We start from the raw sequence: 26,833 nt of genomic DNA, 5'->3' as shown, positions 1-26,833 counted from the left end.
GTAACCTATGTACAAATAGAACAAAAACAAAAAATAATCACAAGAACTGAAAATCTCATTAGAAAAGACACATTAATACTTCCAGACGGCAAGAGTGATTGTTCATTTCTAAAGGAAGTGGTCAGGAAACCACTTTCCCAAAAGGTCTCATAGAAAAAAAAAAGTGGTTTCTGTATTAGGTTGGTTGAAGTCTGATTTTATCATTGATGTTTTCACTGAAAATCATGTTGCGCTCTTCTGATCATTACCAAGTTCTGTTTCAGAATCACTTCTATTTTTGTGGAGCAACAGTGACCTCCAGTGGCCAGCAAGGCTAGTTGTAAAGAGATATTGTTTACAACTTCATGACCAATCTGGTATTCCATAACAATGCTGCCTTCAGTAGGGGGCTCTCCAAATATTCGGAATGTGCTCAGACCAGCTGCATGGGACATATTTCTAACAACGTACATGTTACCTTGTTGAAATTCTCCTGTGATCCTTGTCTCTGCAATTGATTTCGACCCTTTCACCTAAGTTGGTGCTACTGAAGTCAAAAGAGCTCTTTACGGGCACAGGGGTCAGTCTATGAAGATTCAACTGCAGGACCCTTGTCTATGAAGCAAATCCTTCCCTAACCTCACTGGCAACTGAAGCGCAATGGAGAGAGTCAAAAGTCTACTGCGGGTGCTACACATCCCTTGCCCTGGAGGAAACCAGCTGGGGAGACATGGGTCAGAGCTGCAGCATGCTTCACTGTGTAGCGCTTCCAATCCTTTCCCTGGTGGAGAGGTATTAAAGGGGCTCTTATCTTGGTGGAGTTTTTCCAGATCCCAGCCAAAACACACTCGGGGGTTTGGAGGTGTGGGGGGTATTGAGAGCTGGATCTTCCCATGAGCATAACATCCCAGCTTTATTATGTTTGGTCCAGTTTATTATTATTGGAATATGCAAAGCTTGGTAACAGTGTATTTAGGGTCTGGTCTTGCAGCCCTTACTCATGGGACTCATCCCAATGGAATAAGTGAAACTAGTCGTGCAAGTATTTATCCAGCTAGATAGAGCTGAGTTAAGACTGCCAATCAGTCATATGTATAGCCAGCACCTACCACATTGTGTGGGTGACTGGAATGCAAACAGAAAATAAATCTAGGCATTTATACCGTCCTTATCGCTGTAGTATCTAAGTGCCTCGAGCTGTGATATCAGGCTTTACCATACTAGACGTTAATGTATACATATCGCTTTGTTAGGTTACACTATAATTGCGTTTTTATTCCAAATGTAAAACAATGCTTTTCTTTTAAATAAGCAATTAAACTAACTTCATAGAACACTTGTAAAAATGCTGCACAAAATTAATGTCAGCTCTGGTCTTTGTTCTTAAAATTAAAAATGTAGAAGTGGAAATCAGAGCTATGTTAATTATATGACATGGAAAAACTCAGATCATCTTGAAAAAACCCTGGGTTTAAAAGTAAGAGATGCTAACTGGTTGTCTTCCACTAATATGTATTGTTTAGAATGAGGCAGAACCCAGAAAGATAAAGAATTAGTTTTATTTAACCTTTAGCATAACACAGCACAGCACGTAAAAAATATTCCAAACTCACCTTACCCAACAGATAAGTTCCTCTATTCAGAAAGAGTAAATTGCATGTCAGCAATACAGCAGAAGTAACTTCCCAGAAGACAAATGACATAATACCTTTTGTCTCCATTTAAAACTCCCATTTTTAAAAGGGACTCAGAATATGCTATCCTGGGCTCTCATACTGAAGAGACAAGAATAAATCTTGTTTTCTTATTTAACATAGTATTCAGCTGTTGTGAAAAGGCCAGATAGTAATAATTATATTTATAAAGTGCCCCATGCAAAAGCTTTCTTGGGTGCCATAAATAATACAAGAATTATAAAATATAGTAACATTTTAAGTTAAAAACCCGTTCAAGCAAGAAACACAAAAGGTAAGTTGAGCGGGGAAGACAGGAGAAAATGGATTTTAGGTAATGTTTAAAAATTGAGAAAGATGGTTTGAGGTAGCTATCCTTGAGGGTGCGGGCAGAAAACACGTTTCACATCCTAGGGCCCATCATAGCAAAGGCAAAACCACCTGCTGACCTAAGGCCAAAAATCAGTGGAGCCCTAAAAGAAATAGATACCCAGCCAAAAATAAAACAACTCAGAAGAAAGAGGCTTGAAATATAGCCAGTGCCTACAGTGGGAAGGGCTTTACAAATCAGCATAAGCAAATGAAATAAATTTAAATAAGTCTACATACTCTAACTGCCCTCATCAATGGAGTATCTTATGCATTTCTACCTTTTTTTCTTCCCCACAAAACGTTTGGCATAATCCACAGAGAGGAAAAACGTATTTCCTAGCTGTCAATGGAATGGAATCCTTACCTTGCAGAAACACCTTCTGGACAGACAATGAGCTTAAACTGGCATATATTCAAGCCTGTACAACAATTATTTTGCCAGAGTGCACCAGCAATTAGAAGCAAAAAACAATTTTCAAAAAGACACCAAAGTTTGGAAAGAAGGCCATGTCGCTGGCTGCTTTCCTTTGCGTTTGATCTGACGCATTCATTTCTAAAGTGCCCAAGGAGTTAGGTGTACAAAGATACATCACCAGGGGAGTAAGGAAAGGACTAAATGCTTGTTACAGCTTTGTTCAAAGAGAAAGTACAATGCATTAGACACAGCAAGCAGACATACCAGGCATTCTTTCCCTGGAGGTCTGAATACATAAAATGCTTTCTCTCTACCACCTTAGGGCGGGCCTTCTAATCTAGAACTAAAATGCACTGATATAAAATTGCCTTCTGTACAGCAGCAAACCTACAATATCTAATTCAGAGAATTTTTATATTAAATACATTTTTAAATAACAACTTTTACCTTCCCCCCTCCCCCATCCAATTCTCCTGCATATAAAAGATGATACTTACAATGGTATATTTAAAACTCAGGACCACGACCTTTTGATTTACCTTTCAAGTCAATATTTTGTATAACCAGCAGACTTCACATTTAGCAACATCAATCCTTGGCAGTCACTACTTAGTAATTAGCATTAGTAGCTGGCCTGGCTGCTGCTCTGCGGTGAGATCATTTGTCTGGTCACGTAAGAGTCCAAGACAGCTAAAGTTAGACTCTTCGTAAAGTAGTCATTAAAAAGATGTTAAAGCTTTCTCTTTTTTTCACAGATTCCAAAGTCAGAAGTGACCATTGTGATTATCTACTCTGATCTCCTGTATACACAGGCCATATGGAACGTCCTCAAAATAAGTTCTAAGAGCAGATCCTTTAGAAAAATACACATGCCTCATCTGGCTGCCAATTTAATTCCAGGTCTAAGACACGGTCCAGATCCTCCTGTTTTTATTCATATATGGACTGGGACCAGCTGTCCTAGCTACTGTCTCTTGTATTCCCCTAGAAGACGATTAAAATTGACAGAACACTTTGGCTGACAATCACAAGGGGAGAACTCCCAGGAATTGGATCAGCGTTCTCTCATTGGATGCCCCTCAGTTGAAGGATCTTTACTCTTGACGAGCCCTGTCATGGCCATATTTAGGGGGCAAACATAGGACAGACCCATCTACGTGTGTATGCTTTCCCCTAATAGAATAGCGAAATCTCCAGGAAAATGATCTCCTGACCGGCCTCTGGATTTCATCTACTTGGGGAAGTAGAAGAAAGCGCTTTTCCCCTGTGAAACCCTGAGATACTTCTACTCCATGTTGAGGGCATTCAGATATTACAATGAAAGGGGCCATAGAACTACATGTGATTAAAAAAAACAAAAACCCACAAAATATTGTCCTGCGTAAGGACACAACATTAGGAATGAGCAAAAATGGTTTGGCTAAAATAAGAATTTCCTGTTCCCCAGCAAAACCTCCAGCCATGTTAGGAAAGAAACTTGAACCAAATCTCTCTCAGATACTGAGACATTTTAACTCCTGGTTTCCAATCAGGCCCAGGATATGACAAACCAAAATATCTTAAGAGAGACTGTAGTTATGGTTTCTGCACCTACGGCAGAAAATGGAAATACTATACTGGAAATTTAGGTAGAAAATATGTAGTTGTGAGATTCCAAGCCCAATTTTCAGACCGAGTAGGTTTGGATAAATTTACATATGCAACTAGAATCACATCTTGCTCCACTTATTTGCATGAGATATCTCATTGAGACCAATGGGATTACTCATCTGAGCAAGTATAATGTGCTTAATGGCTTCAGGACCACATCCCTGATGGATGCTTAGCCAATCCATAACGCCATAACCTTTTGAGGCTTGCTCATCACTAAACAAAATACACACACATCAGCAGGTTCAGTCTTACAACAACATACATGCTGAAAAGAAAACCAAAACACAACTAGCCAGTGTTGTGACGCATATTAGTACATGTATGCATTTTATTTATGAATGCACATTGTTTTCAGTTTCACCACTGATAAAATGAAATAACTTACCCAGAACGCCTCTTTCCTCCTCTAGCAGGCATGGATCCTGCCATTCTCACTTGTCCTGTTGCCATAGGTGCAACCGGCAATGTCACTGATCCAGGAATATCTGAAGCCATTTCTGTAATACAGAATGAAAATCATGTTATTTCCTATGAAAGGAGCAGCCAGTGATAATGACACAAGAAGGCTCTTTTAAAAACCAACCAGTGTGGAGTGCTCTTTCCTTTTATTTCTAAATGAAGACAAATCTATCCTTTGTGGTTTAAAGGGACTGTACAAATGATGGCAAATTCATTACACTCTTGCAGTAGCTTCAGTTTTGTCAATAGACATCCTGAGTGCAATTGGAGAGAGACACAATCATGGCATTCACAGGAAGCTGTGTATTTCATTTACCTACTAACTCACTGTACTTTTGTTCCCTACTGTACAGGAGCTGCCAATGAAGCCTAGCAGTCTTTCACAACACCTACGCTTTCTCACGGGGAATTTTTTGTCAATGCAGAGCTACTGAAATGAAATAAGTGATGGGGCATAATTTATCCAGATTAGGCAAAATTTTAAAATATATTCAAATTCAATATTTAAAAGTATAACAAACCCTATATATGCTGGTAATTGTGGGCAGCAATGAGGTCTAGTGGTTAGAGCAGGAGATTGGGCCTCAGGAGATGTTATTTACGTCCTGGTAGCATTTAGAGACCCTGATCAGAATTAATGTCCCAAAATGCAAGGTGCTATACAAAAATACAGGAAGACAGACACTTCCTGGAAGAGTTTACACTCTAGGTTCTTATTCATATCTCTATCAGTGCCTCAGTGTGCGACATTGGGCTAATCCGATCTCCATGCCATGCTTTTCCAATCTGTAAAATGGGGATATCGACACTCACCTTAGTAAAGTATGTTGAGTTCACAGAATTTAAAGGCATTTTTATTATCCAAAGACAGCAATTGGATGGGAAACATTTTATTATACTTCAGAATGAAACACACTATAGCAGCGTTTCCCAAACTTGGGATGCTCCTTGTGTAGGGAAAGCCCCTGGTGGGCCAGGCCAGTTTGTTTACCTGCCGCGTCCGCAGGTCCGGCCGATCGCGGCTCCCACTGGTCATGGTTCGCTGCTCCAGGCCAATGGGAACTGCTGGAAGCGACGACCAGTACGTCCCTCAGCCTGCGCTGCTTCCAGCAGCTCCCATTGGCCTGGAGCAGTGAACCACAGCCAGCGGGAGCCGCGATGCGCCAGACCTGCAGACGCGGCAGGTAAACAAATCAGCCCGGCCCTCCAGGGGCTTTCCCTACACAAGCGGCATCCCAAGTTTGGGAAACACTGCACTATAGGAAAACAGAACAATGTAGTTCTTTCCCTTCTTTCTATCCCATGGATTAAGTATATGTATGGACTCTGTGGAATCATTATAAATGATTTAAATGAAAATTCTCTCTCCCTCTAAAGCATAGAGATTTCACAGACTATTTGCTGTAGCTTGCGGATGAGATACTACCAGCAAAGGTCACAATGTCTAGCGGTCACAAAACAAAAACCCAAAAACGTTTTGTTAAACTGGATTGTGCAAACTGGATGTATTTTATTACTATTCCCCTCCCCCCAAAACAGCTGGTAGGCTGGAGCTTGTGGAAGGATGGAGAGGAAGCTGCTGAGAGTGAGCACACATCAAGAGGAAAAAGAGACTGGATGATAAGAAAAAAATAATGTTCTCCTTCACATATACATACAGCACCTCATTCTCCTCCGCCCCTCAAAATGCATTCTACTGCAAACTTCAACCCTAAATATTAATTCCAGTATTTTAAAATGTTGTGGGTTTTTTTAAAATATCATTTAGAACCACACATATCAGGGTTGGCAAAGGCATCTTTTGTCATCTGGTCCATCCCTGGTTGAAAATGTTGCTAGGTCTTCAGTGGAAGTTTATTGATTTGGGGAGCAGGGATTGAGGGTTCTCTTTTTTCTTTACTCAGTGCCATAGCCACGATGTTCCATAACAGAGCGAAAAACAAAACAGCACCTCTAGGGGTGGGGAGGTGAAATCCTATAACAAGGGGCTTCTAAGGAAGGTCAGAGCTGTAATGTTGCCTCCACTCCACAAATGGACAACATTAGACTGAGCAGCCTACACCAGCTTTAGGGACGTGCCATAAACCAACCCTAAAACAGAGAAGAATCTGGGCCTACGAAAGTTTATTAACAGAAAGCAAATTATTTGAGCAATCCTGTTATTTTTCTCAACATACTAACACAAAAAACCAACTGTGACGGGGAAGCAGAAACCCACTCTTTTTAAACAGCATTTTCTTTCATGTTTGGAGAGCACTTCATTCCTGACATTTTATTCAAATCCATTATTCAATAATGTACATTTTCAGTCTCATTGTTTCTGTTCATTGCTGTTAGGAATTTCTTCTAGCACATTTATTTTATTAGCTGCACTTCTTTTCAACCAAGAAGCAACAGAGCAGGGAACTTAAAATAATATGCTTCAAAAATGCATTCAAGGATTTTATTTAAAAAAAGAGAGAGAGAGAGAGAGAGAGAGAGAGAGAGAGAGAGAGATGTGTCTCCAGTATCATAAGAATGACATAGTAGAGTTACCCAAAGGCACAAAAACATAAAAGCTAAACCACTATTTCTGAAAATAAGTTATCTTTGAAATACACTGACAATCACCTCACATTTGAGACATATAGTTGAAGGTCATCTTCTATTGCTCTGCTGATTCATTTGTTAAAGCAGATTTTAAAAACCTAATAAGTATTTTCTTACAGTGTGTTTCTCACTAAGAGAAACACAGAAATACACACCACTAAGAGGACTGCTCTTTTAACCAGCATGCAGCTCTAGAGCAAAAAAGGGATATTTTAACACAATTTCAAATAAATGTGAAAATATCCTTTATTATTTTTAATACCAGAAAAGAAACATGAACACTCATTTGTGATGAGGCATTTGTACAGCACTATTTTCCTCTGATACAAAATAAAGCACATACAGCACCTTGAAATGACATATTGAGGGTAAGAGGGTCAGAATGGACTCCGCACATTACACCCCAAAAGAGTTTAAAAATCTATAGAATAAGTAGCATCTAATTAATGGTCTTTCTACTAACAAGAAATGCAGTTGCCACTGCTCCAACAGTACATTCCACCCTTGACAGCATTCCAACTAGCTCACCTTGCTTACTCAAGGTGTCCCACTGACTTTAATGGACTACACATGTGAATAAAATCAGCAGTAATTGCCCCTCATGAGTTGTTCCAAGCATTAACTTCACTGCTGAAGTGTCTCAGGATGCAAAGATAAGGGTATTCGGCTTCAAAGCTAAGAAGGCAAAATAATTCACTAGGAATTTAGTTTGTTAGAGACCCTCTTTTTTTCCCATCCTAGGAAAGACTGTATGCAATCAGCATTACAGGGCTTTCTACCAAGCAGCAAAGACTAATGGAAGACAGAAGATACAGTAGATTCCTCAGCCCTTCTGTTATTTTTAAACCCGACAAATCTCAACCCAAAAAGGATCCCTCAGAATACAAAGGGGAAGGAGGTGACGTAAGATGTGAGAGAAGGAAAATAGTGCTCGTCCACTTTTCACTGTCCTCTCCATCCGGCAGAAGTTTCCAAACAACCAGCTGATGTAGTGAGCAGACCCTAAGAGGAAGCAGACCTTGCTAAGAAGCAACTTGGATAACTTTGCTTCTTCTGCCTATGACCACATAGGAATGCATTCAGAACTGTGAGGCAAGGACAATCTACATGGCCATGAAGTTTCCAGCATGGTGAACTTGTTCCACTCAGCTCAGGTGGTAGAAATTCATCAAGCAATATGGCTTTTTGCTGGCATCTTGATCATCTGTTAATAATACATGATTTTAACCAAATGACTTCAGGCATGGTAGGTAGAGGCCTTTATTTCAGGTCTGTAGCAGGGTGGACACCCGCTCCTGCCTGGGAGGGCTGGAAAGCAGCCCTGGAGAGGGCTGCAGCTCTAAAACCTGGGCTGATTGGGGAAGCAGCCACAGCTGGGCCACGCCCCAGTCAGGCCACAACTGGCCTGTACAAAAAGGCTGGGAGCCAGGAGCTCAACAGTCTCCCTCTGCCTGTAGAGGGAGAAAGGCCTGGCTGCAGGGAGCCAGAGACCGGGGACTTGAGTGGAGCAGGACTGGGGAAAGGCAGAGGAGCTGGGGAGCTCTGGCCCGGAAAGCCAAAAATCAGCCAAATAGTATCCAAATGCCTTAAAATTAGGATTCAAGAAAACACTCATTTAGTAGGGAATAATCGCCAGTGACAGATTAAACCTCTCTTCTATCTCCGTCATCCACGGGCCTGATCCCGCCACCTGTACTCATGTTGACTTGTACATCAGTCCATGAGTAGTCCCATGAATTCAAGAACGGTACTACTCAATGTGAGAGCAAGGGTGACAGAATCGGCCTTGTGAGTCTGTGTCTAGAATGATATTCATGGCTATAGGCCTCTTTGCTGCCACTTCCCCACTTATGGAATATGGCTGTATTTCATTGGTGCTGCATGTAGGTCATGCCAAAGTGCTTTGGGATCTTTTGAAATGAAGGACATTTTACAAATGTACAAAAATTCCAGCTCCAAATAAAAGATGTTTTGTATTTGTTCTGGTCTTTATTATAAAGTTTTAGGTCTATGTTACTTATAAAAGTTACACTTACTCCACAAAGTGAAACACAAAATCAGGTAAAATTTGGTCTGAAGGTTTCTTGTAAATAGATTTGTAAATATATGTATGTGATTTTTACAACAACCTGTTTCAATTCTTTTTACTGCTGAGAATGATCTAGTGTGCTATCCTCCAACACAACAACTAAGACTCAGCAATCTTAGTGCAGCAAGATCACTGGATTGGATTGTAGGGGGGAAATACTGATTTTCTTTTCTTTTTAGTTGGAATGTTACTTACCAACTAACTTGGGCCCCTAAGCCCCAAAATCTCACATTCAAAACACCTCTCAAGCTTCTGAGTATTCAACCTGCAGATCTGGATTTGAATTTTGAAGCTTTAGCTCAGCTCTAGTACAGTACATGCTTACGGCTTTTAGACAGAGATTTCAGAGGAGCAAAGCTGACCAGTTGCACATCTTTACAGTTTGTGTCATCCAGCTGAGGAGGAGATTCTGCTACTGCAATCAGAAACCTCTGCTTCTTGCGAAGCTCTGAAATTCCCAAAGGAACACTCTCTCTCTCTCATCTAGAATGGCCATTACCCAACATTACTTTCAGTCAGTGTATTACACAGGCTTTGCTTCAGATCAAGACATGCATGATCTGCATAGGTAACACTGGCCCTAATCCAAAGCCCATTGAAATCAATGGCAATCCTTCCACTGACTTCAATGGGCTCTGAAACACTTCAACTTTCAAATCTTGTGACAAGTGCAATATATGCTACTAAATATTAGGGGACCATTGAGGATGCTCTTTCCAGTATTCTTTAATTCTTTACAATTCATTGTAATAGAGAGGTTACATTAGAACTAAATATCAGTGCATGACTAAACCTGAGAGCAGAGGTGCTGGAACAATTTTTATAGTGGGGGTGCTGAGAGCTAGTGAACCAAACTGTAAACCCTGTATATAACGGAAACCACTTCAAGCAAGGGGATGCGGCAGCACCCTCAGCTCCATCACATAAGCCTTAGAGAGGCCAGTTATATAAATATAAATGTTACAGATTTGACTGCCAGTCCACAAACTGACTGAAATGTCAATCATCTCAGCGTAACACACGTGCCCTGTCCCTTGAGCAGAAACCGATAAAAAAATATTTTAGACGTTCTACAAAGGCAAAGGGAAAAAACTTTTTTAGGAAATGGACAAATACACTTTTCAAAATCATGAAGAATTAAGATATACAACCACTAACAGATCACAAAGGGTTTTACCACCTAGTACAGGCACATTTAAGAGGAACAAAATAAAATCACATTTGTGAATTCAGAACTTGCCAGGTGAAAACACAGCCACCATGAAGAATATTTCAGAACACCTTCAGTAAAATCTAATTGTAAATTTAGTCACATCACTCTGGCATGTTAATTACTGAGAAAGAAAAACCCAGAGAAATTCCACACAGCAGTACAAATTTAAAATACAATTATTTTACAACTTTATTAATATTATTATACATACATACCATTGACAGGTAGGTTAAATAGACAACAGGTCAGAAAAATTTGCCATTACATAGGATATGCAAAAGAAGAAATAACCTTTAAATGCTCTTAACTCAGCACAATTATCATATCAAATAAGTAATAAATATAATAAATCCCACCTCTACAGAAGAATTTCTTTCCTGTGACTAAAACCTTCTTGAAATAAATTTTATCCGCATATGAGAAACATCAGAAACCTCTGGGAAGAAATACAACTGCATTGGTATTCTGCTCAGAAAATGTCATCACAGATCTGTTTACCTTAACTGTGGACCATGATTCAGCCAGCAACAACCATCTTGCATACTGATCAATTTACTTGCAGCAAAATTACTAACATTTTCTACATTAACCACACAGGTTCTGGAAAATAGTTAATAAATTTTTAAAAAAATCGAAGTATATAATATGGGCACTATTTTGTTACATTTTTCATTCCAGCAAGATGCATTGTATTTTATGGAGCTTCTCCTGTTATCCTATTGTGCATAATATGACGTATTCTATTATATACAATTATTAAAGGGACATTTGGGGGAAGTTTAAAGTAAGAGCTTTATCATCTTTAGGATTCACAGGTGAATGTTAATTGCACATTAAAAAAATGTTAAACCATGCAACTAAGTATGTGATTCTTAATGAATCTGTTTTTATAGCACGTTTGGCAGTATGTGCAGTCCTGGAACCTTAATAAGAGTGCAGGAGAGCTGGAGTATCGTTAGTGTAGTTCAGCAGCATCAGGAAACCCCAAAGAGCTTTGGGCTATTTTGGGGGGGGGGGGGGGGACGACATCAATTTTTGCGTATTCAACCTGAGACATCTCAATGGGGCCTGATTTTCAGAGGGTGGGTGGGTGCTTTGAAAATCAGGGCCCTGGAGGTTGTCTCAAGCTGGGTACCCAAAATGGTGGCACCCAAAAATAACTAACCACTTGTGAAAAAAATCTTGGCCTATAACTGAAACTTATCAAGTGAAAGGATACGTCATTCTTGAGGCATGGATATGAAATACTACTTTTAAAAGTAAAAACAAAACCCATATTATCAGTGCATGAAGCTATTTATGTGGCAATTTCTGACCTTGGATAAGAACGTGCTATTCCAACTGACTTCAATAATTTTTATGGATATGTATCCAAGGGCAGAACCTGGCCCAATAAAAGCTTACTAGTCTAGAATATTATAGGATACCAAATAAACAGTGTATCAGAGCCAAGCTCTACAATGAGAAACACAAACTTCACTTATGAAACAGCAATTTTAGATAAGAAACTGCTTTAATTGCTTCATAAAAGGACAGAGGAAGTTATATATTTTATTATTCTACAACCATTACAGCAAACTGCCAAAAATCATAAAAAAATAATTATCTAACACTTAAAGTGTACATTAAGTAACTGTCCCAAAGGAAATTAATTATTTTAGTGCATTTTTAGAAAAGATGTTTGTAGATGTAACTGGGAAATTAGGTGCCAAATTTTTAAATAAAATGGGTCCATGTGCAATTCTACACTTACATTAGCTCACACAATTTCCACAGTTCCATGTACATTTTTATATGCAGCCTGAAGCCTCATTTTTCCCACATTTGGCCCCGAAAATACATCCTTGCCTATGCAACAGTGATCTGTGCTCATAAATGTGCATATTGTAGGTTTCTCTAAGTGTACTACTTCTGCTTCCTGTGCAATTTGTAGCATGCTGTACTAAAAGCTATTCGCAACTCTAAATAGTTCTCTTTTCTAAACTGGGAAATATTTCTATATTTTGTTTTAATCAGATTAATAGTCCAGAGTTTTCAAAACTGCATAATTCAAGGCTAGGTCAATACTAAAAACTTTTAACTATATAGTAACATTGGTTAAGTGTGTGATTTTTTGTGACATTTCTATATCAGCAAAAGCCCTACTGCAGGCACACTTAGACTGGCATAACAGTGTCTCTCAGGCCTGGTCTACACGGGGGGGGGGAGGGGGGGGGGGGAGAATCGACCTAAGATACGCAACTTCAGCTACGAGAATAGCGTATCTTAGTTCGACTTACATCACGTCCTCACGGTGCAGAGTCGATTGCTGTGGCTCCCCCGTTGACTTTGCTTCTGCCTCGCCAAGCTGGAGTTCAGCAGTTAACTAGAGAGCAAATCAGGGATTAATTTATCACGTCTACACTACACGTGATAATTCGATCCCTGATAGATTGATTGCTACCTGCCAATCCGGCGGGCAGTGTAGACATACCCTAACAGTGTAGCTTATTTCACTTGGGAACCTGGTTTATACTGCCAAACATGCTCTAGTGCAGACTTGGCCAAAAACAAAAACAAAAAAAAAACACATTTTGCAGTGACAGTTTGATTCAGCTCACAGTAACAGCCATCAGTGCTGGTGACTATGTGAAATGAGAGGGTGGTTTCTTTTCCCAGCTGATGAGTGAGAAACACCTGAGTAAACTGGGGAAGTTGCCAACCACAGAAGCTGAGCAGCATTGCCAATGCCAGGAGTTTAACAATCATGAGTCAGAACCCCCTCATCCACCTCCCACCAAAATAAATATGTTAATGTCCTAAAACTCATAGGATTTTTCAAAAGAATAAATCATGATTTTGGGGGGCCGTCTTCTGGTTTTTAAACTCTCTCTGTTCATCCCCAACATATCTGTGATGATTAAAGGCTGAAAATTCAACCTTATTGCACACAAATATGTAGGCACCACCTTCTATGTGCTCCTGCTCCCTGACTCCTTCCTACCTCCACAGCGAATGGTTCATCACTGATTCACCTTCATCTCTTCTCTAATTCTCATCCTTTTCTCCTCACTCCCGTTTTTTTCATTCCTCTCTTCTTAGCATACTAACAGCTTCCGGCTTCGGAAAGGTGGCACTTCTTGCATCACTCTCCAACAGATATGTACAATGGCATTGCCAACAACTTCCAGCAAGCTACCCTCCAGGTTAAAAGAGAATTTGCTTGGACTTCAATTGTTCAAAGGATAAAGAAGGATCCTTAGTGCTCTATTAACTTCAGTTGAGCTGTGACACTTAACACAAGCGGAGGGTCTGGCCCCTGTTGTTTAAAAGATTCCATCAATTCCAGGGACAGATTTTCAAAGCCAATTTTGCAACCTCTGCAAATTGGCCAGTGTGGTAAGAACCATGGGGTATGCCCCCAGAAGTCCCAGACATGGAGGAGTGCAGCATCCGTGAGGACACAGTAACTCGAGTAGAACTACTCACACCTGGGCTAGGCTAACCCAAGTGCTCAGACCCGCCTGATGCTGATCGCCCAAGATAACTCTGCATAGCCTCGGTCTTAATTCTGAATTTTGTTTTGTCTTCTGGAGAATGGGAGCAGTCCTTCTGAAAGCAGCGCAAAATATGGACCACAGTTTTTAACACGTGGATCGGAGCATAATAAGATCAACACTCGAATAAGAGCCCAGGTTAGCTCTGCAGTGAAGACATACCCTGAGTGTCAAATATTCAGGCACAGTTACATTCACAAATAGACAACTACATGTGTAAATTGGGTAGTCACATAGCTAACGACCCAATCTGCATTCTCAAAAGTAAGGATTTCATGTGAAGTTCACTGGCCAATCTGTGGAGGCTTCAAAGATGACATTGAAAATCTGTCCATGGAATTGATGGAATATCTAAACAACAGGGGACAGACCCTCAACTTGTGCAAAGTGTCATCGCTCAGCTGAAGTTAATAGACTTATGACAATTTTCACCAACTGAGGATCTAGGCCCAGGTCAGGGGTTCTCACAACAACATTTTTGGTGACCTCAAAGTGCGGCCAACAACACTTGCTGGTGGCCGCGCTGACAATTGTTCCTAAAATACTTAATTTACTTTAGGAAAAACAAATCTATATGCACATACATATGTCCAAATAATTGTAATTTATTGAATCTTTTTGCAGACTCAATAATAAAAAGTATGTACAGTTGTCTCTCTTAGGACCTAAACAAAACAGAAACACAAATAAGGTGCTCCACAAGTTCTTGGTTTTTTTGTTCTTGCTTCTTTTCCTTTTTTTGGTTGCTTTTTTAAAAGGACTTGCTAGCTAGGAAGTCTGCTGCTGTGAAAAGTGATATTAAACATAAAAATATCACTTTTCACAGCAGCAGACTTACTCAGTCCTGGCAAGACCGGGGACAAATTAAGCCTTGGATGGAGTGGAAGTGGGAGACAGGGAGGAATCCATGACAGGCCAGCAGAGGCAGCGGAGGCCAGGGACGATGGGGGGTGAGCCCCGCAGCTGGGGGTTGGAGCCCCGTGGCCAGGGCCTGCTGCCTGCCACTCAAGGGCTGGAGCCCAACCCTACATCCCCAGGAAGGTGGGGGACTCACTAGCCGCCTCCTCCTCCAGCATGTGTGTCTCCAGAGGGGACAGGGTCCAACTCCTGCTGGTGGTCCTCAGGCAGGGACCACTGCTTTGCCCCTCCCCCCCCATCACTGCCCAGGAGGCCGTGGCTGCAAGAAAAGCCCCTGGTGGACACATTTGAGAAACGCTGGCCTAGGCCCTCATAGAGCACAGAATATATTGCCATACAGAGGTACAGCGGGAATCTTTAGGGATGCATATTTTAATTTGTCCTCGTTTTGTTGTTTAGACATTCAAGATCATTTGATCAATTTCCCCACATTTAATAAGTATTAATCAAATGATTCTCCATCACAAGCAGATTAGGCTTCCCACACAATGCAGCATTTCCATTTAAAATAAATTATCATTCTCCCTCCCCCTATGATATTTTGAATGTGCTTAAAATAACTGCATAAGTATAAGCTGTGTGCAAGGACAGCAAGAAAAAGTTTCTCTACATTTTTTTTTTGTAAATTTTACATACTTTATTAGAACTAACAAATGCAATATAGGATTGTTCCATCATGCATGCAGCACCAGATCTACAGAATCTCAATTTTACATGTAGTGACTTTATCCATTAACATACAAACTGAAGCAACGTAACATACATCCAAACTGTGCAAATAAGCACAAAGAGGAAAACTAAGGAAGCATAATGACTCTTCTTCAAACTTTCCAAAAGATAGATTGTGCTTAGTCTATTAATTCATCATTTAATATTTTCATTTAGTGTGTTTGTTTAGTTATTTTGGTTGGCATTCCACCAGAAATTCATGTACAGGAAATGTGTTTTCCTTTTTAAAATGGAACACTTAGCAGATGACATATAGCAAAACACCAGGAGGTAAAGTGGAAGCTGTAACACAAGAATATGTGAAAACTAGACATCACAATATTGCATTAGATTTTTAAAAAATTACACACACACACTCTCTCTCTCTCTCTCCAAAGGCCATCATTATTTATTACTTGAAAACGATGGGTGAGATTCTTGTCTCTGTTCCACCAGTACACAAACAGCCTCCGTGGAGTTACTCTGGATTTATATTTGTATAACAGAGTTCAGAGTCTGTCTCAGCGTGAGCAAAAAAATTATCTTACTGTACTTTGCTGAGATCCAGATTGTACCCAAATCCTGTCGCATTTTCCTCCACAACATTTCTAAGATCTGACATTTTCTGTCCAGATAGAGCACCTAGATGAGAATTTTGCTATCTCCAGTCTTGCCTGCTGTAATTACTTGTTCTCCTTCCCCAAATCCCACCTTACTATCTTGTTACATCCCTCCACCCTATTATATCATGTCTGAGATGATCTGCAGACTCTTCTGGGAAATTGTTTCTTTTTATCCATTTGGGAGGATGCCCAGCAAACTTTTGGGTTTTGTGACAAATAAGTAATTATAACTGTTCAACACTTTATTATTCACTATTACAGACTATGTTTTTAATCCACCCATCTTTACATTATTTATTAAAAAAATCAATACTTCACTATTAATTTCAGTGTCATCATCATCAATAGCTGGCCTTTAACTTTTCATCTTGGTCAGTATTAATTACTTTGGTCAACTGAAGTTGATTTAGATCTCTACCAAAAGTCAATTTTTGATCATTAAAATCCAGAGCTATATTGTTCATACAAAAGACTCCGCTGTCAGTTTCCAAGAATTACTTTACAGTTGCTTTTAGAATATTTATGGTGCTATATTGATAAAAAAATAAGCCAGACCAATATTATTCAGTGCTGTTCCAAAGTTTAAATCATAGCAAGATGACAAAATATCCCATTCTGAGAGGTGCTGAGTGCCCTCAATTTTTATTAACTTCATAAAGCATAGTGAATAGTAGTAACAAGACAATGAATTAAAGTTAATGGATAGTAAATCTACTTAAAATGTTAACTGGGATTGATTTTAACCAACTGCAGCAAGACACCAGTAACTCAGCCTTCCTGGGTAGCCAAACCTTTTCACTGCTCCTCCCCAAGCTGTTATCTCCAGCCACAAAGATACCAAAGTCATATGAAAGTTTTATTACATGATTTGAGATGCATTAGGTTCATGATCCCTGTCCATACTTTCTGTTAAGCCAACTACAATATAAACTTGTTACCAAAACATCTTGAGTGTGGGAGTCGGAACAATTTTTCTAATTTTAACTTTCAGCTTGAGAATACTGCCAGCAGATTTCTGCTAATAATTATTCGAGTTTTTAAAGGAATTTCCTTTCATCGTTTCTGGACTCCAATTATAATCGCTTTTCATAAGAATCCTTGCAGTCCAGTTTTACCAGCATGAATATTCACAGAAAGTCATGTGCACAAGTATTGCAGACATCAAATTTTAAATTTTGCTCAATCACCAATTCATTCTGAGAGCCAAAGGATATCATGTGACTTACTTCAAACATAACAGAGTACAAATACTGAATACCAAATGTCAAATACTCAGAAATATTTGTAATCCATAAAGCTAAACCATTTTCAAAATTTCATCAAATAACTGAACATATAGTTTTGATGAAATCATAATCAACTTGCAACTGATCAAGCAAAAAATTAATAATTTTACCACTCAAATTATTCATTGCAAATAGCTTACTTGCATCTTTCAAATGATTTTGTAACTCATTCATTGTATCTGCATAATAAAAAATCATGTTGCAGTAGGGATGTATAACTTTTACGTTTCATTCAGAATACCACGCTGGGTCTATCAAACACTTAATTGTCAGTAAATTTAGGGTATCACTGGGCATGCTTAGTTAACCAATGTCTATTGTATTAAAAAATTACTGCATCATTAAACAATATTTTACCGACTGCACTAGTGTCTGCAATCCTGCTTGGTCAGCAAGCAAGGGATATTTATTTAATGTTACTGAACTGACCTTTTATGTGTTTCCAAATCCTTATTCATCATCATAAATCAAACAGAAGAGAAAATTAAAAGTACAGTTGCCAGAAAAGTCACTCAGTAAAAATGACAATATGACGGTTCCTTATTGATTCTCTCTCCCAGATTTCCAGTTTGAGGTTCCTTAGTCTACAAAGATTTCCCACCCCCTCTCCCCCACTTTAAACTCCAGTTCTGCAAACTCAGCCTGGGTTCAAGACATTTAGTTGTGTCCTTTTGCACCCTACATCACCACCAGTAAATAAAGACCCTCTGATTAATATTTAGCTGGTATTTTTTTCTATTAATGAAGCAGAAAAGAATCCAACATTGAAAAAATGCTTTAAAATAAACATTAATACTATCCATTGAATTTATATCAACATTGAATTCTACCAAGCCTAGGTAAAGTCTAGTCTACAAGCTGCAGGAAAGCGCTGGGAACCAGGGAATCATGGGTTCAGATGTGACTGATCCTTGGACAAGTCACCTAAAAAGGGTATTTCTTTATTGTCCCCAAACTGAAGTTTCTGGCATTTAGCAGTGAATTCTTTCAGACAGATATCTAAATGGAGATTCCCTAACACTCCATCCTACAAAATTAAGCACCCTAACATCTCATGTATTGACTCTTTTCACAGTCTTCATCAGTCATTGGAAATTATCTCAAAAAGGTCGACGTTTTTTGCCGTTGAAAAGATTTGGCCAAAGGAAGATTATGATTTTTCTGCCCTTAACAGCATAATAAATGTCACTGGAGCAGCAAAGAATGCTAGTCTCTTTCCCTTGCTGTCTGAGTATTACACCCTTTATGTCTGTGAGTAAAGAAGGAACAAATAAAAACCCATCCATTTCTGGAAGTGCAGAAGGTAATTGCAGGGATGGGGTGGTTTTTTTTATTAGATTGTAAAATCTTTCATTCCAACTGGTGCCCCAAAGAGAACGCCCTCAGAATAAGACATGAGGGAGAGCTTTATAAATAAATACACAACTCAGCCAGCCTTGTTGCAGGAGACTCTCCGGGGAAATATTAGTTTTACCATACTCCCAAGAGTTTGCCACAAATGTTGAGAATCTCAAGTCCTGCTTAACTTCATTACAAAGAACTGTTTTCTGAACATTAAACCTTACAGTTTGCTTTTGTCAGAGTTACCGTGATCTAAATTAAATTAAATTAAAAGTAAGCTTTCCTATGTTTTCAGAAGGAGGTTGTTACCCTTAGAAACCACTATTACTGCATTTTCCAGAATTACAATCACGGGGTTTCACTAGCAATTTACCGTCAGAACCACTAAGCAGACATTCTTTCCCTGGCTTTTTAAACAATTGAAGATCTAAAGTAATGGAAGATTGTTTCTCCTTCCATGCTCCCTTATTCAGATTAAACATTATGTCACATTCACTAGAAGCTGCTTGTTCCCAGAAGTATACAGTCAATCGGTAGATGCTTTGAACATAGAAGTGAAGAATGTTATTGAATAACATTTTCTACAAACAAGCAGGATGTTTATATAAAAGCCTTGACAGAACTGAATTTTTCACATTTCTATCTGGAAGAGCAGCAAGACAGCCTTTACATATGTAAACACGAAGGAAACATGAAATCACACCAAATGTCAGATTTGGCAACCAAGTTTTAGCTAATAGCAGAATTCTGCATAACTACATACCAAAGGACCTGTAGTTGTCTGCTACATTTGATAAGAAACACCCTTTTCAGTGTTCATTTTATTTATTTGTAAAGACAGACTAAATAGCCTATTTCAAGGAGCAGCCTTCTACAGTTTATACACCACACAACCACACCAGTGTGTTTTTCCTTCCTCTAGCAAGCCATCGTATGCTTTCCACAATAAAGATGAACAAACGCTTGAAAGACATGCATGTCATTTTTCGGCTTTTTAAGTGTGCGTGAAGTATTACTGAACCATTTGGTAATGTTGCATGTGTGTTGAATATTTCACCCTCATTTTTAAATCCAATTGTAACGACCCAACAACAGGTTAGAATGCTTTCAAAAGCAGTGAGCAGTTGATGGAATGAGTAAGCAGAGAGCAAGTTGCAAAACACATATTAAAACTAGAAAAAACATGGGAGCTGTAGCAGTTTAATAGTGAAGGATAAAAGGTGGCGTTCCCAGGCCTAGGTGTATATTTTGTCAAGACAATTAAAGGATATGTGTTTTGCCTTATCACTAACATATCTAGCATACTGAGTGATGAATGTTAATATGCCAAATGTAACAACTAACATCCCCGGAATGAAGGATACTTGTTGGTTCCAGAGTAGCAGCTTTTAGTTTTATACCTACATCTTTTCTCCCTAAGCTCCAGCAAAAAACTGATAACCAATGAAAGATACAATTGGTGTCATGTTTCCACGGTTGTAATTCAAATATCAATCCTGCAACTGAGCTACTGGGTAACTGTAAGAACTTAGAGAAGGAAAACTTGAAGGATTTAATAACATACATAGAAGGCTAGCAAAGATTAGTTCAGAACAGACATGGATGGCTGAGTTTTGTTTGTGCCCTGAGCAACATTTCATGGTCTGGGAAGGATTCAGATGAGTTCACATGTGAAAAGCAACACTGGTTTCCACATAGGAAAGATTCTAATCACTCTAAATATTAGCATGCTGTGGAACAAGCTTCTTCACCTTATTGCTGAATATGGTTGAAACTATAAATAATTTGTATATCATCAATCATTTTGTTCTATCACTTTGGGAAAAAATGGATACACTGTTGCAGGTCCAGACTCTGACATCTCTCCCTTATAAGTGAATTTCAGCTTTGAAACTTCTCTTACAAAGGCTACGTCTACACTACCACTTATGTCGGTATAACTTATGTCACTCAGGGGTGTGAATAAGCCAATCCCCCTGCATGATGTAATTTCTAACGACTTAAGTGCTGGTGTGAACAGCACTGTCAGTGGAAAAGCTTCTCCTGCTATAGCTGCCGCCACTCACTGAAGATGGATTATTTAAGTCAACAGGAGAGCTCTCCCCCATCGGATTAGAGAGGCTACACAAGAGAGTTTACAGTGGCACAGCTGCACCGTGGTAAACTCTCTACTGTAGCCATAGCCTTAGACTATTATTTGTATTACTGTCAGACCTAAAAGCCCCAACCAAAACAGGGCCCCACTGGGCTAAGCTCTGTACCAATGTAATGGGTTTGGAGAAGGCAATATATTAACATCAGGTATAGCATTTGTTTCCCTTTTCTTTACTTCAGTTTACCTTTCTGCTGTGGTAGAGCCCAGAGCTAGGTCTGTTCAGGACCTATATAATGCAGAATTAATCTGATAAAAGGAGAGTGGCATATAATCTCTAACGGAAAAGGTTCACTAAAATCTATCGATATTAATACACTATACTTTATGACCCTTGAAACAACTGAATATTTTCAATAACAACTCTTTCAGTATTTCCCTCTCCCCTCAAACTATTAATACTTGTTACGATCAAGTTCAAATGCAAAATATAATTATGCACATGCATACATACAGACATTCCCCCAGGACTCTTCCATCTTGGTGGAATGGGGTCCTAACTCTCTGTAGGGCATGCAAACTCTTCAATGTCTGGGAAATTCAGATCCAACAACATCCTTTGAATTTTTCAAAATTATAGTCTGTTTTCTTTACATCACAAAACTGCAGCAATTTCAAAATCATTTCCGCTTTTCATATGCCAGCTGCATACGACTTAAAGGAGGGAACTATATTTCTTGACCCTAAGGCAAGGATCGGCAAGCTTTGGCCCACAGCCCGCCAGGGTAAGCACCCTGGTGAACCGGGCCGGTTTGTTTACCTGCCGCGTCCACAGGTTCGGCCAATCACGGCTCCCACTGGCCGCAGTTTGCCGCTCCAGGCCAATGGGGGCTGCAGGAAGCGGCACGGGCCAAGGGATAAAACAAAGACAGAGGAAGTTAATTGATACTCATTATTAAAGCAAACTGATATATCATTCAGAGTTCTCATAGCGATACATTTTATATTAATCTCTCTTTCTTGCTATTAGCATCACCACCACATGAGCAGTTGAGCGGGGGAGGACAGAAGGCACTGAGGGTGAAGAAAAACACATCTGTTTTACTCCTACCTAGCACCTTTAACTTTGCCCATGTTTAGTCAGTGACATTTGTGCATAGGACCTATCATTAAAAGCATGCACCTCTACTATTTAAGTTAAAGGAGAAAAACTCAACAGCTGGTAGCAGTAATAGGCTATTATACTCTATGTCAGGTGTTCTCAAACTGGGGGTTGGGACCCCTCAGGGGGTCACAAGGTTATTACATGGGGGGGGGGGGGGTCGCGACTTGTCAACCTGACACTCTATACTAACTTAGAATACAAGTTCTGTTACTGTAACACTTAACATTTTTAATAGCTCCTCCAAAAGTGCTGAACAGGTGTCCCCTGTACAGAGAAGCTAGAATTCTATATTAGCTATTACTGTACATTGCACAACACACATCTCTTTAATACAAAAAGAATACTCAAACAATTGGGCAAATGAACTGAACAGTGCTAATTTGGTGAACAGTCTCCCTGCACCCAAGAGTCCCATGAAAGTTAGCGTCAGTCTGAGGTACAGAATCTAGCTTCCTATTGTCCATCTCAATAGTTGCCCTAGAACATTTTCAAGGTGACACAGTGCTTGAAATTTCTTGACTGAAACTAAACTAAATGATTAGGGGTTTGGAACAGGTCCCATATGAGGAGAGATTAAAGAGGCTAGGACTCTTCAGCTTGGAAAAGAGGAGACTAAGGGGGGATATGATAGAGGTATATAAAATCATGAGCGGTGTGGAGAAAGTAGATAAGGAAAAGTTATTTACTTATTCCCATAATACAAGAACTAAGGGCCACCAAATGAAATTAATAGGCAGCAGGTTTAAAACAAATAAAAGGAAGTTGTTCTTCACACAGCGTACAGTCAACCTGTGGAAGTCCTTGCCTAAGGAGGTTGTGAAAGCTAGGACTACAACAGCGTTTAAAAGAGAACTAGATAAATTCATAGAGGTTAAGTCCATTAATGGCTATTAGCCAGGATGGGTAAGGAATGGTGTCCCTAGCCTCTGTTTGTCAGAGGGTGGAGGTGGATGGCAGGAGAGAGATCACTTGATCATTACCTGTTAGGTTCGCTCCCTCTGGAGCACCTGGCATAAGCCACTGTCGGTAGACAGGATACTGGACTGGATGGACATTTGGTCTCACCTAGTATGGCCATTCTTATGACTATCTCAAAAGTGCTCTCATAAGTGAACTTTGTAAAACAACGTCTTGGTGTCCATGTTAACTGACTCTCAGCAGCACTCATCAGGCTGAAATCTATTTCCTGGCCAGTCATAGGGGTCAGCATCCACTGACTTCTGTGGTTACTGTTACATGTGTTACTACTTAGTGTTTAGGAACTTAGACATTTTCCATTTCAAAACAAGATTTTTCTAGCTGACAGCACTTTAAGATCAACCTGCTTTCTGACAATTAAGCAGTGTTCTCACATTACCACCAGTAACGAAGATCCTGAGCTAGCAATTTTGTTGATCATGCATGAAACAAAATAAAACCCAGCTCTTATTTCCACAGCTGTATTGGCTCTGCAGTGCTGAGAGAAGTAAAAATTGTTTTTGTCAATAAACAAAGCAAATGTGACTCAGAGGACACAAAGGGGACAGTTACAAACAGTAGCTCAGGGGTAGGCAACCTATGGCACATGTGCCGAAGACGGCACGCAAGCTGATTTTCAGTGGCACTCACACTGCCAGGGTCCTGGCCATCAGTCCAGGGGGCTCTGCATTTTAATTTAATTTTAAATGAAGCTTCTTAAACATTTTAAAAACCTTTACAACCCTTTACTTTACATACAACAATAGTTTAGTTATATATTATAGACTTATAGAAAGAGACCTTCTAAAAACATTACAATGTATTACTGGCACGCGAAACCTTAAATCAGAGTGAATAAATGAAGACTCGGCACACCACTTCTGAAAGGTTGCCAATCCCTGCAGTAGCTAAATGCCATTTTTAAAGCTACTTTTATGACGGTAACCACTTTCCAGTGGCTACCATTAAATGCAGCAGCTAGTCAGGGGACTATATTGACCTCTGCCCTGTGACAAGAGTATCAGCTTTTTTAACCTTGACCCATGTCAGGTGATTGGGGACACAAAATAAAATACCAGTCTCTTACCAGCCTTCCTATATGCCACGACTTTATTACACTGTCCCTCTGCAGGATGGGAAGTGTTATACTGGATCACACAGTCAATGATGTTTCACCCTGTTATTATTTCTTCTTATTTTATCTTGCCCTAGTATCTAGAGGCCCCAATCACAACTGACATATGATCCAATCTTAACAAGTTACTTTATTTCTCCCTGCATCCTGAAACAATTTGACCTTAATTTTTAAATATGGCCAGACCTCAGCCTCTGATTTCAGCACACAGCACTGCAAGTGCATTTTACTGCACTCAGACAGCTACCAATCTGCCTAGACCAGTGTTTCTCAAACTGGGGCCACGGCTTGTGTAGGGAAAGCCCCTGGCGGGCCGGGCCGGTTTGTTTACCTGCCCCGTCCGTAGGTCCGGCCGATCGCGGCTCCCACTGGCCGTGGTTCGCTGCTCCAGGCCAATGGGAGCTGCTGGAAGCGGCGCAGGCTGAGGGACGTACTGGCTGCCGCTTCCAGCAGCTCCCATTGGCCTGGAGCAGCGAACCACGGCCAGTGGGAGCCGCGATCGGCCGGACCTGCGGACGGGGCAGGTAAACAAACCGGCCCAGCAGGGACTTTCCCTACACAAGCAGCAGCCCCAGTTTGAGAAACACTGACCTAGACAGTAATAGGTAGATGGAGAAGGGTAAATCCTCCCAGAAACGAGTCCTGGGGGAATGCATGTATGCATATGCATAATTATAGGTGGTATAAAATGCATATGTAATTATTTGTGCCCCAAAATTGTGTTCCTAATTATTTCTGGGAACAAAATCGGAGGCCATTTCTCATCAAGATTTTTCATTTATTGTATATCCAATACAAGTGATTTTGGTTTTTTATCCTCAGTAATACAAAAATGCAGTATTTTAGGTCTTTGCAGCATCAGTCATTTCTTGGCATGTCTCTTCCCATAAAATAAATGCATGTAACTGACAAACCCTACAGATATATTTTGAGTCTGCCAGTAAGCAAATACTACCGTTAAAGTGTAAAGGAACATTTAAACAAGCATCTGTACCAGTTGCAAAGAAAAACAGACAAATTATAGTGTAATTAACATATAAATGACGATCCAGTTGTTAATTACTATGTGTTCCAGGCGTTCTGTATGAGCAACTTCCCTTAACAGCCTTACAGAGTGCATGCTAGTAGAGTCAGCAGTTAAACACTTCAACTCTCCACTGGCTGTATTAGAGAAAGTTGACAACTTTTGCACATGATTTTATTTGTCAGATGTGTTTGAAATTTAGCTGAGGGAAGGACTGGCAGCACAAATCTTTAATGTAAAGTGCAAAATTGTGACTTGTCCTTGAGCAAAACAGCAAAATGTATGTGTTAATGGAGTGCACATCTAACTGAACAGATGTTCCCAATCTTGAGCCAACTAATAATAATACTCTGAACTTAAACGGTGCTTTCCATGGAAGGCAGTACAATTAGTGGTTAGAACAAGAAAGCCTCACCTTCCCTTGGGGAAGGCTGCTAGCTCTACCTATTGAAGAGCAATGGGACTTTCTTAAATCCTGTCTTAGCACTTGAGAGAAGCAACAGTACAAGACCAGCATTTGTTTAAATAACAGTAATTGAGAAGCAAGAACACTGCTGAGCCCAGCGCCAGAGTTAACTCTGACAGAGTGGCTGCACCAGATGGAAAGGAAATTGAATAGTGAGGAGGAAAGTGAGACGAGGAGAGTGATCTGAACAAAAAGGCAAGGGGAACAGGAAAGAAAAGAAAGGAAAAAAGCAGACAAAAGAGAAGGAAGACAGCATTACAGAAATAGGTTAATAAAAGGAGGCCTTCCTACACCTTCGGAATATGAAAAGGTTTCAGCAGTACTATACCTAGACCTATTTACAATGCAAAGGATTTTCCTTTGTATGCACTATGAAGGCCTCCTTTCCCAAAGAAACACTGGTATCTCCTGGATTCAAAAAGGAGCTCGTAGATTCCTGGAGATTATCTTTTAATGTATAATCCGGATAACTGGCTGCCTTCAGCAATCCACACAGCTAGGAAACCCCTTCATAATGATACTGTAACAGGCAGATCCTCTGCTGGTGTAATTTACCCCAATTTGCACTGAGTATCTGGCCTTACAAGTCCCTGTTGATATTTAGAAGCAGACAGTCCATTTGTTATGGATTGCTATTCTGCTAGCTTTTTCAGTGTAATTTGTTGCACTTACATTTATTATTAGGAAAAGGAAAACAATTCCAAACTACATAAGCAACACTACACTGGGGACAAGGAGAATAGAACATATATAGTGAAAGACAGGACCTGCACCACAGAGCATACAATCTAAATAAAAATAGACAGACAAAGAGGGAGAGAAAGGGAGTAATTTTACAGAGGCACAGAAATTTTAACTGACTTGCCCAGAGTCAGACAGGAAATCTTTCACAGAGCCAGGAACTGAACCCAGATCACCTAAGTCCCAGTACAGTGACTTAAATACACGATCATCGTTTCTCACCTTACTAGCATTGATTTTATTAGCATGCTAATTTTCATAAATTAGTGTTGAATTAATGTATTTACTGTGCTCTTCACTTTGTAATTATTTAAATCTAAAAAGTTACCCTATACCTCACACACCTTATCTTCACAAACCATTAAAGTAAGAGAGTTGAATTTGTCTTCATAATGACAA

At 39.8% G+C, this 26,833-nt stretch overlaps 1 protein-coding gene across 3 annotated transcripts in view; it reads right to left on the bottom strand.

Annotated features, from left to right (window-relative positions):
* The window catches only part of ARNT2 (aryl hydrocarbon receptor nuclear translocator 2), a 185,329-nt gene that overhangs the window by 111,018 nt on the left and 47,478 nt on the right, over positions 1-26,833 (bottom strand). For all 3 annotated transcript variants that reach the window (XM_044979469.1, XM_044979470.1, XM_044979472.1), the window contains one exon: positions 4,478-4,589. In XM_044979469.1, coding sequence (XP_044835404.1) covers positions 4,478-4,589 — 112 coding nt within the window. The remainder of the gene's footprint in view (positions 1-4,477; positions 4,590-26,833) is intronic.

This window comes from Mauremys mutica, chromosome 11 (genome assembly GCF_020497125.1).
Source record: "Mauremys mutica isolate MM-2020 ecotype Southern chromosome 11, ASM2049712v1, whole genome shotgun sequence".
NCBI classification, from domain to species: Eukaryota; Metazoa; Chordata; order Testudines; family Geoemydidae; genus Mauremys; species Mauremys mutica.
The sequence above is the reverse complement of the archived record's forward strand: the minus strand, read 5'-3'. Positions and strand labels throughout refer to the sequence as shown.